General features: G+C 44.3%; 1 protein-coding gene across 1 annotated transcript in view; it reads right to left on the reverse strand.

Moving 5' to 3' along the window:
• col5a1 (procollagen, type V, alpha 1) overlaps nt 1-12,819 on the reverse strand; it is a 103,800-nt gene that overhangs the window by 45,000 nt on the left and 45,981 nt on the right. Inside the window, exons 6-13 of the mRNA XM_056290506.1 lie at nt 8,774-8,905; nt 7,067-7,177; nt 6,448-6,825; nt 4,162-4,677; nt 3,972-4,028; nt 2,213-2,254; nt 1,485-1,547; nt 1,247-1,321 (exon numbers count right to left, since the gene is read on the reverse strand). Coding sequence (XP_056146481.1) covers nt 1,247-1,321; nt 1,485-1,547; nt 2,213-2,254; nt 3,972-4,028; nt 4,162-4,677; nt 6,448-6,825; nt 7,067-7,177; nt 8,774-8,905 — 1,374 coding nt within the window. The remainder of the gene's footprint in view (nt 1-1,246; nt 1,322-1,484; nt 1,548-2,212; nt 2,255-3,971; nt 4,029-4,161; nt 4,678-6,447; nt 6,826-7,066; nt 7,178-8,773; nt 8,906-12,819) is intronic.

Genomic DNA, 12,819 nt, shown 5'->3' on the forward strand with positions numbered 1-12,819 from the left:
TATAAATAGGTGGTATAAGAAGGAACACAGGGCTGCAATATGGATTTTAGCCTTATTAATCCAGAGTTTATTGTGCTGCATTCCTTGCACTTCTTCTGTGCCGCACTTCCTCGGTGTTCGCTAACAGCGGTGAAACAACAATGCATGTTTCTCATTAGGGTCGCAGCTCAAGGACCAGATCAGATTTCAAGGAGCCTTTTGCCAGTGGATAGGCTAGACAGGATTCAGTTCCTGTCCAGACAGAGCCTACCACATTGCTTTTCCAGACAGCTCCGCGGACCCCTGAAACCGCAATGGCACATCTGCACAACTAATCAGGCGATTTAGGCAGCCTACCTAGTAACTGGCTAAGAGCAACAGAGACTAACTGGCCTGTTTGCAAAAGAAATGTAGTCAGCCTTGCTGTGCAACTTCTGCAAAACTATTTTTTTCTATTGATAACCGCACATGCAGCCACGGGGGGGGGGGGGGACAATTACTTTGCTTCTTGTCTTGGATTGAATGACTTCCTGGAAGCTATCAAACAAACAACTTTAAATTTGGTTGGAGGAAGAGAAAGGTTCTCAAGTGATGTTATGTAGTCACATTTTAAGGGAGATTTTGGGCAAAACTGACCTCCATTATCAAATATGTGGGATCAACTGGGCAATGCGAAACCGGAGCTAAATGCTGGCTGGGGATCGGAAATGGGCAAAAAGTTAATGGCTCAATCATTTCATCAAGTTAATAAATTGCACGTTTTGTAATGTGTATTATGGCTTTATTTATTGGCACCAAATTTTGCCAGAAAATATTGCCCCAGTTTTGCCATTGGATCATCCCTTTTATATCACGGCCAAGATTTACGAAGACCAACAAGATAGTTTGTCTCAAGGGGGCGAACATAATTATTAGTCAAACCCCTTTGGTCTGGGGTCAACCCGGATACTGATAAGGTCCACAAGAGAGCGCAAGAGTACAGATTTACATTACAACAGTCAATGTGGGGCAGGTCCATCAAGGCAAAGAGCCTTGATAGGAAACTCCCTACATTCCACCAGAATGTGTAAACCTCTTGTCCGAATTATTGATGACACAGGGAAATACACACTCTTCTCAGCTTTAAACAAGGAACAAAGCAGGAAAAATCCAAGTATACAGAGTATGACTGAGCGCCCGTATGCTGAGGAATGAACCAATGTATGGTGAACGTGTGACAACTGACAGGGTTTGTTTTCTAAAGGCAGTGATGAAGAGATTGACTTACAGGCAACATCAGCACTGTTCCAGGGGGTCCTGGCAGACCATCAGCACCAGGAAGGCCAGGGCGACCGGTGGGGCCCTTAGTAATAGAGAGAAACATAAAGACAAAGACAGTCACACAGATACAGACACGCACAAACACACACACATGCAAGCGTATTTAGGGTATGCATGTGTATCTCTAATAGATAGTGTGTGAGATGCCAGCTTGCTTTATGTTGATGGAGATTATGACTACTCACCCTCTCTCCAGGCTCTCCAGAGCCACCTGGTGGGCCAGAGGCACCCGGGGGTCCAGGGAGACCCTATTCAAAACAGAATATCTCATTACTCACTCTTACATATATATATAGCACAATGCTAGAGAAATACTGAAGTTCAAACAGCTAACAGTTCTTCGTATGTTGCAAAATACTGCTGCACAGAGGACAAAAGTATGAGGCGATATGGGAAAGGTTGCTGGGTTGTAAATTTTTTTATTGGTTCCTATGTTTGTGGCTCAGCGCTTGGCTGGCTGGTCCCCATCTCTATGGTGTCAAACATGTGTTGGAAAAAATCAAAGTAAATAAATTAACTTCTTAAACATCTGGATAAGTCCTTATCGCTGTAGGGGGGTTGTTTTCACCACTATTTTTAATTGCGGTTTCAAGTTGGTTCCCAGCTCTGTAAGTATATTGTCCTTCATGTTTTCCACTCCTTCACTCCTTTTTGCTGTGTATATGCATGTATTATATATATATTTTTCCTCCTTTCTGCTGTGTATATGTATGTATTATATATGATATACATATAATACATGCATATGTATTATATATATAATACACATATCATACATACATATGCATATGCATATGCATATGTATATATATATATATATATGTGTGTGTGTGTGTGTGTGTGTGTATATGCGTATGTATATATGTAAATGTATATGTATACGAATAGAAGCAGAATTTAAAGATAAACTTACTGTTGGCCCTTCAGGCCCAGGCTGACCCTCCACCAACATTCCCTGAAACACACAAGCAAAAACAATCCATTAGATATGAGATTGATCATTGCTAGCAGTCCTTTCTATAGTGTGGGCCTAATGGCACATATGGGCACACGCTCAGTCACGTGTGTGCTAGCATACACTATGTAGCTAAATCAACAATCACAGAGGGCACATTATGAATACAAATTTACATGTTGTCACACACCTGCATGTCAACTTTCCATCTGAAAGTGTTTGTTGATTAAATGTAAATTCCTGCCTGTCATTTTAATTTTGTCAGTGATTAACTTAGTGAGCGCGGAGGCATGAAGGACAGAAGAGACACAGTGGCCAGAGGACCATGAAGGGCTTTCTGAGTAGCAAGCCAAGCCAAAGGAGGACATGATGCAACTAGAGGAGGATATGAATTTGTCCACACTAACTGTGGTTTGTAGCAGGCTACCACATATATCATGAGTCGACCCAAGCAAATTCATTCATGGTAACTTAATCTGTATGACCTTTATTTGTTTATGTATTTATTTAAGAAGAGTGCATTTGTAATACTTTTTAGAAGAGAGCCTGCAGCAGTGGTCCCATGTTTGCCATGGAGTCTCCACACTGGCAGTGGATGAGCCTCAAATTACAGAAGCATTGTTGTGGGGAGCTGCATCTTAGTGGCGGCAAGGCTCTGTCTCTGTTTGTTTGTGATTGTGGTGACGTGTTGGCTTCTCGCTTTATTGTGGGGAACAGATCCAACACAAAAACCCAAATCCCAAGATGACTCTTGTGATTTCAGCGTTTTTTCCACTAGCTCAAAAAGCCCTCTGTCTGAGCTACCCCTGCAGTGTTTTCTCTAACTTTAAATGGTCGTTGATATTCTCAGTGTGTTGTAATGGACCTTATCGGATTTTGGGCAAGTGGAGGGAAGGAGGGGGAAAAAGCGATAAATCAAGAGGACAGAGACGGGCAGTATTGGTTTGCATGTGTGTGCATTTGTGGTGAAACATCCAGGAGATTGCTGGGTATCAGTATTGCAGGGACACAAAAGCAGACTTCTTGTTTCCAATTAGGGGGAGCTAGCTAACAGGCTAAGTGGGAGAGATGGCTAAGGTTGGGTTACACAGCAGCACAGATACACGGGTCAATGTGCCCGTACACGAATGAAAACAACACTTCTGGAAGGTTTTACTAGATGTCTCTTTTTCTTGCTCTCACATATTGTACGTTGCACAATACACACAAATTGTGATTAATTTTTAAAATCTGCATCGTCCCTCTGTCACCCATGCATTGTGCAAGAGGAAGCATTTGGATTTGCTTCTCTACACCTGACAGGATTTCAAACAAATCTGCAGTGGCTGGTAGAAACAAACAGGGAGGCCTTTGAGAGATTTGCCAGTCACTCGGCCCCTTGTTGTATTCTTCCTCTTCCTCTATCCATCTATTTGTTTATTCTAAGTCACGTGATGTTTACAGATCAGTGACAATACTTGCATGGCTATTCTCCAGATGTTTATGCTGTCATCCCAGTGGCCAGCCAGCCATGACTGAGGATGCCCCAGACTGGGTCTAAAAGGGCTAAGTGAGATAAATGTTGTCTCTCACAGGATTCAGTCAGAGTTAAGACACTGGTCGTGTTTAGATGTGGATCCTACATATGCACTCGTAGATGCAAACATCCACTCGTGTGAATATACACAGTCACACACCCTACATCTGTTACTCAAATGTGTTAAAAATCTTTACTCACAGGCTCAATAACAGCAGGCTCTCCCTTCTGTCCCTTCTCACCGCGGGCTCCATCAACCTACACACCAAACACACAGACACAAACACAAAATCAGCTCCCTCCTCTTCATCACCTTTATCATCCTCATCATCCTATCCTCCTCATCTTCATGATCATGTCTTGGGCATCATGTCCCTCCATTATTTTTCACCTGTCCATAATACTCATCGGTCTCAGCAGGCAGCACTTTGCCCTCTTTGTCTCCATAATCCAGGGTTCCATAGTTATCATACAGGTCCTGGTCCAAATCCCCATAGTCAGTGATGTGCTCCTCCTTGAATGCATCCAGATCTGTGTAGTCTCCCTCGCCGTCCAAACCCAGGCCTGTTCCTGTGGCAATAGACCCACCAGCTCCAGCCCCGGCACTGGCCGATCCACCTCCAGAACTGGAAGATCCTCCCGCTGAGACAGAACCACTCCCAGTGGACACAGAACCACCTCCATGAGATACAGAACCTCCTCCAGCAGAACCGGTAGAACTGCTGCTACCTCCTCCTCCGCCACTGATGTGAATACTACTGCTACTTCCTCCTCCAGCAGTGCTGCTGCTTTCTCCTTCACCACCAATGTGAACCTTGCTGCTGCTACTGCCTCCACCAATGTTGTACTGGCCCTCCTCACCATACTCATATCCCTCGCTGTAGCTGTCATCATAGGCATTTCCCACCTATGAATACAAGAACATAGAATATATAGAATGAGTGAAAATAGAATGAATACATAAAAACAAGTCACTATGAGATAGATGCAAGGATGAGATCTACTTATGATGAGGGGTGCAACAATCCATCGATCTGGATCAGTGATCAACGTTCCAATACCATTGATGTAAAGGGAAAATACCGATCCATATAATCATCTTTATGACACGCCTAGGATGGGAAATATTTAAAGCTAAATATCTCTAACAGTGTTGTAGTACTCGAGTCCAGGACTCGGACTCGAGTCCGACTCGAGTCATGATTTTCAGGACTCGTAACTTGACTTGGACTTAAACACTGATGACTCTGACTTGGACTTGGCCTTGAACATTGACTGCATTTGGACTCGGAAGTTGGAGATGAGGACCCGGACTTGTTAATTGATAAAGACTGTTTTTTTTTTAATTTTGGTTTTTTTTAGTTTTTTTGTTTGGCTATTGTGTCACAAAGTAAATAAACTCCATTTGAAATGGTGACAGCTGTGTCATTTTTGTTTCATGAAGACCTTTTTTATTTGTATGTCAGCTTTTTTACAGTGCCAGAGTGGAGCACCGGAGCCCATCTTGGAACTCGACTCAGACTCAACCTTGATGACTCGGACTCTCTTTGAGAACTCGGACTCGAACACCAGGGACTCGAGACTCGACTCGCACTTGAGGTTTAGTGACCCGACTACAACACTGATCTCTGACAGAACTGAGCACACAGACAGAAACATGTAAATCCAAGGGGATGAGGCAAAGATGTGCATGGTTTATGTCCATATTTGAAAGGTCATCAAGGGCTCTTTAAATTAATTGATTAAAATAAACAAACAAAAAAACAAACAAATAATCTGCACTTACACATGAGAAATGTGGCACTTTATAGTGAACAAAATTAGGTCTATTTTTATTAGAAAGAACAGATTGTTTTTTCATTTAACTGTCTGGAAGAGCTCAGTAAGAAAATTGTCAAATCATATTTTAGTTGTTTTTTTTGGGTTGATATAAATGTAACTGGTTGGGTTAAACGGGCATATGATATTGTCTCATATCGATCACAGGCACCTGAATCGAATTGTAATCACATCGTGGCAGACTTTATCATACCGGCAAATATCGTATCATTGTTCAAAGAATCGATATGATATCGTACCGTGATGGAAGTTGTGATTTACTTAAGATATGTAGAGCGAAACACAGCATCCGGCTTTTATAGTTATATCTGATCAACCTCGGAGCCCATCGGCCATCATCTGACGACGATTTAAGCTCTGGGCACAACGGCCAGTGTTTTGGGGGTTTCCGGTGGAGCTACTGGCTGCTGGCTTCCATTTCTTATGAAGACTTCCTCTTCTGCACTTGTCAGTATTTACAGTCAGATGAGCAACTTCAGACGTGAGAACAGAGTTGGAGTCGAGAGACAACGTCTACGACCGGATTGTTTCTCAAGTAGTCGACACGAGTCAAGTGTTTCTCCACATGATACACAAATACTGATATTTTTGTAGGTGTTTTAGGTCCAGATGCCATTTCAGCCAAGGTGCTCTGCCTGTTTCGCTCCCCACATGGGCTGTTTACTTGCTTGCAAACAAAGCTTGGCCCTTGACTACAGATTATATAGCATCTGCTTATAGAGATATAGAGATCTTATCAAATTTAAGCATTAGAGCATGCCAGTTACACTCACAATAGTGACTGGTGAGTAAAACCTTTTAAGAGGTCAAGGTGATAGTGTGGATGGTGCCAACTCACTGAGGTCTTGTTTGTGATAATTACTGACGTCCCTTCTCCACCGGTGATTACCCTCTTCTCAATATCAGCTCCAGTGCCCAGGTCAATATTTGACCCTAAGCCAAGGTCCAGCTCCCCCCCGGTGCCAGTACTGGTGATGGTGACTCGATGAGCGTTATCGGGTGACGACGTAGACTCGTCGTAGTAGGTCTCGTAGTTACCGTAGCTGTCATAGCTGTTATAAGGGCTGCTTTCCTCCGTGTACGCATCACCGTCAGTGGTGGCAGCGTTAGCAGAGCTATCTGAAGTGCTGCTAGATGATCTGGATGATGAGCCAGATGAAACGGAAGTGGGGGTCAGCACTTTGACCTCAGTGCCCGCTTGGTCTCCCCCTTCAACCTGTAACAAGTTCAAAATCTTAACGTTAGCAACTACGCAGTTTAAAATCAAAAATGCTGGTCAGCACTTGTTTCAGTCACCAGTTCTGTTTGAACTCTTCAAAGTAATTTAAGAAAAACATGCGCAGAAGTGTAAAATTTGGGTAAAATATTTCCATAATGAAGGAAAAGGTAAGTTTGAGGCAGACTAGTATACATCACACAGGTGTAGATGACCTACTGAGGGACAAGGAGACACCCACCTTGATATCTTTTGAGGCCGACTCCACCGTGTCAGGCGTTGACTCATAGGGCTTGCTGTCCATGTCCTCATAGTAAGGGTATTCATAGTAATAGCTGTCCTCATCTGTGTTCTACACAAACATACAAACAAATCAAACATCACAAAAGAAAAAGAGGAGAGACAGAAGACAACCCATGATTCCTTACAGTCATACAACCTGTTATTGTGCTGTCATTGTCATATGAGTATCCTTTTGATTGTGTGTAAGTCTACATGTCACATTAAGCTAATTAAGTTTCCTTTATTAATCCCCTTGGGGAAATTCAGTTACTGCAAATTAATTATGGACAACCCCGGGGTTCGAACCCAAGACCTTCTTACTGTGAGGCAACAGTGCTAACCAGCGGGCCACCGTGCCGCACATCTGCACCGAGTCAGAATTTACACTATAATAAATGAAACCACATCGCACTACTCCTAGGCATTATGGGTAAGTTAGTTGTTACTAAATTCTTACAAATAGGGAGTGAAGTCGTTTAAGTTTGCTAGCAGACAGAGACCTATAACCATCCACCCATTATCTGAACCGCTTACCCTGTTCTCAGGGTTGCAGGGATGCTGGAGCCTATCCCAGCAGTCATTGGGCGGCAGGCAGGGAGACACCCTGGACAGGCCGACACATGCCCTCTCAAAGGGCCGACACACACACCTAGGGACAATTTAGTACGGCCGATTCCCCTGACCTACATGTCTTTGGACTGTGGGAGGAAACCGGAGCCCGCGGAGGAAACCCACGCAGACACGGGGAGAACATGCAAACTCCACACAGAGGACGACCCCCAAGGTTAGACAACCCCGGGGCTCTTACCCAGGACCTTCTTGCTGTGAGGGGAACGTGCTAACCACTGCGCCACCAAGACCTATAACGTTTTATCAAAATACAGCAACAACAATAATAGACCTGACTTAAAAACAACAAACATAAGAATGGATCTTATGCTGAAATGAGTTATGAATTGTAAATTGGGAAATATTCATTGTCAGAACATTTTTGTCCGACCGACATGGGCTAATGAGGCCTGGTGTGCAGGGCCATTATAACACGTGTGAACGGGTTTTGAATAGGTGGCTGTTATGATGCTCGCTCAGTAGCCGATTTACACATTAATTGCTTGCTATGTTATTCCTTACGTTTGAATGGTGCAACCCAAACTGGCGAATCACTAGTTTAATAATTGCAAGTTAATGCTAAAAACTAAGTAAGGTCTTTACGCCAAATTTTGTAAAAAAATTTTTCTTTTTACAAATGACTGGTGCAAACCAGTTTACATTTTACAAATTGATACCAATAACTTAGTAAAGACTTCACACACCAGCTTAGTAACATTTTTGCAGCGGGTCAGTTCAGCGTAATGTAATTGCATATTAAAAGAAAAGGATGGCGAAAGAAGGGATTTTATAGAGGGAAGACATTAAAACAACAGTAGATATTTGTCAGAATGTATGATTTGATTTATTTATTTATTTTTGGATTTTTTTTTCCCCCCTCCCCTTTTCTCCCCAGTTGTATCCGGCCAATTACCCCACTCTTCTGAGCCATCACGATCTCTGCACAGAAACGGGTCCAGTGTAGGGATGCAGGATCAGGCAGGCACCGCGCGTGTCCTGGCTGCTACGAAGAGAAGGGCTGCCGAGATGAAGTTAAATTGTATAAAGTGGCACTTACATATTCATCTGCATTCGGGTCCTGGTTCTGAGGCTGGTCGGGGATGGGCACTTCACAATCGGGGCTGTAGTGCTCACAGTAATCATAGGCAGCGCGGTGGTCTGCTACAATCATCAGCTGCTGTATGTCTCCCTGGAAACCACGAGGGGGGGAAAAAGGTCATGAGACTCACTAATCGTGAAGTTATGAATGCAAACAAACATGCAAAACCAAACAACACCAACTTTCACGTCAGCCTCATACTCATTATCCGTATCATAATAAAAACATATAAATAAATAAAGTGAGGGAAAACATCTGCGCGTGACATCAACACATGAGGAACAGAAGGAGGTCAGTTCGGTGGAACTGAAGGGGGAGCAGATGACCAAAAAAAAAAAAAAAAAAATTCCCCTTGTCTGAAACTATGATAGCTCATCTGAGCTGGGCTCTAGAAAGCAGGAGAAACACACTAAGAAGAAAAAAAAGTGTGGGACTCACAGGAGAGAGCTGACATGGCTCGGTGCAGACAGATGCGAGCACCAGCAACCATACAGCACATATTTTTCACTCGTGCATACACCTAAACACACATTCACACAGACAAGGACACACAAGAACATGCACAGGTTCTCCGCTTGTCTTTTTTCTTTTTTCAGAGATTAATTGTTTTCACAGTACACGTAAACCCTGCCCAGCAGTGAATGAGAAATGAGCTTATTATTATGCCCTGTAGCTCACCATGTAGGACTAATGGAGCTACTTGGCATGAGCGATGAGGAGGACATGAAGAGACCTGCAGCTACACAAATATCCAACCTGGGCCATCTGACTCAAGGAGGTCAGAGCGTGCGGGGAGGAAGGCGGGGAGTCGAGACATTGAGAGCTATAGAAGCAAAAGTAATATCGAGGCGAGACCGCGGTTGAAAGGAAGGAGAGAAAACTCAAGAGGCAGAGAGAATAGGAAAGAGGTAGGACATAATAAGGGAGCGCTTGAAAGACAGGAGGAGTTGAGAAGGCACATAAGGATCCCAAGGCCGCATGGAGAGCTGGGTGAGCGACTGCTAACATGTTCTAAGACGGGCCAACCACCATACCAAAACACTGCAGTATCCATCCTAGGATCCTCAAAATCAGCCTGCAGCTGTGATTATCAACTCCCATCGTCAAATATATTGTCAATTAATTTGCTGCCACTGAAAGTCTGTATTTCTGAATATGATTCCCCAATGCACAGTAAGCTTTCACAAGCAAGTGAGATGCTAACTAGCCATTTCATTTTCCAGTGCTGGTTCCTGTCCATGCTGCACTCTGGGACACCACACAGAGCTGCATGTCTCTCGGATCCATTGGTAATCCTCTTCGTCCTGGCAATAAACTCCAGTAAAATGACGCTTCCTGTTCTTTTCTTGGCTTACATTAACTCGGGGGGGTTTACAGTGGACGCGGGAAAACAAATACCGAGGGCTTCCTTCGAGAACACACCGGGAACACAACAGAATATCTGGAGCTCCCGCAACCCAAATCTCTCAGCTGCAAAACCGGAGCTCCCAGCTCCCATTGTGTGACCGGTCAAAGACCTCCTACACATCTGAGCACATACATGCATGCGCCTCTTCTCTGTTCGTGGGATGCAGGCATGAGGTGTATATGTCATATTAGGATGCAGAGAGGATATGATTTAATCGCTTTGACCCTCTATCTTTGTGTCATCCTGGCAATTGCGTGTAGCACAGCTGCACAGCTGCGAATGAGTTTGACATTAAGATTGAACCCGCTACAATATGAGACATGCTCTGATTTTTTCCTCCCCCTTTTTCTCTGAACTGTACTTGGCCAATTACCCCACTCTCCCGAGCCGTGCTGGTCGCTGCTCCACCCCCTCTGCCGATCCGGGGAAGGCGGCCGACTACCACATGTCTCCTCCGATACACATGGAGTCGCCAGCCGCTTCTTTTCACCTGACAATGAGGAGTTTCACCGGGGGGACGTAGCGCGTGGGAGGATCACGCTACCCCCCCCCCCAGTCCCCTCCAAACAGGTGCCCCAACCGACCAGAGGAGGCACTAGTGCAGCGACCAGGACACATACCCACATCCAGCTTCCAACCCGCAGCCAATTGTGTCTGTAGGGACACCTGACCACGTTAGAGGTAAGACGGGGATTCGAACCGGTGATCCCCGTGTTGGTAGGCAACGAACTAGACCACTAGGCTACCCGGATGCCCCATAAAACAACTTCCTTTGCGTGCAAGGGAGAAAAATGGTGGTCATTATAAAATCCTTCTTTAGGCTAGATACCCTGTGGCGGTGTTTGATGGTAATATCTCCAGCCAGCGGCATGGGGTGGGGGTGGGGGGGGTAGGTGAGAGATGGAGGTGTTGACCTGAGCTGTGCTGGGCAACCACTTCCAGCTGTGTGGGGCTTTCCTTTGTGTTAAATGTGATAGGCTATAACAAAAGTAAACAGGGGTCCAACGCATAAAACCAGCTGCAGATGGGCAGGTTGAAGCAAGGTTGAATAACAGAATTTATTCAATGTAGTCTTATAACTGTTCTTGACTTGTAGTCGATATTTCAACTGCCAGTTTTAGTAAGCCAAATTTCTCAGCAAATCGCTTGTAAATGCTCCGTTCTCTTTTTTTCCCCTCATTATTTTCATTTTTCATATTTATCAGATCTTTTATTAGTTTTTGTACCACGAATCAGTTGCCTTTGTCTATCACGTACTACATTAGGCTCCCATTTTGCGGCTGAAGGGAAGCGTCATAAAATCTGACCTGCAACCCAGGTGCAAGATAATGCTTGATTAGCCCAATATAAGTACCTGTTAACGCACGGGGATTTCTGCATCGCAATATCTTTCGTGTGTTCTGTAGATATATTATAACAATTTAGACTGCAAAATTGACCGTGCAGAGCCAGGGTTCGAGCGTGACAGAACATTGCACCATAAAAGAAAGAGCCTTAGCTTTGCTCTAAATCGTAAAAAAAAAGTTTAGATTACAATTTAAGAGAAAGTTTTTACTTTTCTTTATGCTATTCTTAGCAATGCCCATATGGACACGTTGGTTAAGGCTCAGAAGTGTGTAAGACCTGGACACACACAACGATGCATACATATGCACACTCTCCCGATATTTCACTGGTCCACAAAAAACAGCACCAAGCCGACACCCAAGCAGAGCACACCATTAAAAAAAAAATAAAAATAAAATAATAACATACTGGACTCATGCTCAGACCTTCGGTGCAGTAATAAAAGCTATGTTTCTACTTGAGAGGGGGAAGCACCGTTTGTTACTCTGAGCCCTCATGTGGCCCGTCAGACTGGTAGGAGCTGCAGACAATAACAGGCCTGCTGCTGTCATCGGGTCCCGGCATCGTGCTGAAAGATGATCTCACTTCAGCTCAATCCTCTCCTTCTATATTGCTCAAGTGGAAAAATCCTCATTGCTCGAGGCGAGGAGCTACGGCCAAACGCACCTCACGTACACACACACACCTCACATACTGTGTGTTACAGAAAATGCTGAGGAGGAGTTGTGTGTGTGTGTGTGTGTGAGGGGTGAACAGTGCCTCAGAAAACGCAGGCGTGACTCCTGCTTCATAATCATACTAGGTCTGGACTATGAGCGAGTATGTGTGTGCTTTCTGCAGCCCTGCCCCACAGATATACATGCACTGATGCATGTGCGACCCTTGAGTCAGGTGTGTGTATGTATGTGCACATGTATATGTGATTCATGCAACCCTGCCACACAGACGCGTGCTGGTATGCACGCATGACTGTTCAGTCAGGTGCCCCAGGTGTGTCACGTTTAGGCAGGCGTCACCATGTATGTACGCCTCATGAAACGCCTCGTGTGTCCTGCATTTGTATCTGTTACCATCATTCATGTTATTTTTACAGTCTAGCTAGTCTCCTCTCGATGCGCGCTCAGAAATCCAGGTAAGAAAATCAAAGAATGTTGAATCAGTTCATCTGGATACAATGTTTATTGACATATGAAGCATACCTGTCTATCAACATTGTATCCAGATGAACTCTGAGTCAACCTTCTTTGAT

Source organism: Lampris incognitus, chromosome 12 (genome assembly GCF_029633865.1).
Source record: "Lampris incognitus isolate fLamInc1 chromosome 12, fLamInc1.hap2, whole genome shotgun sequence".
Lineage (NCBI taxonomy): Eukaryota > Metazoa > Chordata > Actinopteri > Lampriformes > Lampridae > Lampris > Lampris incognitus.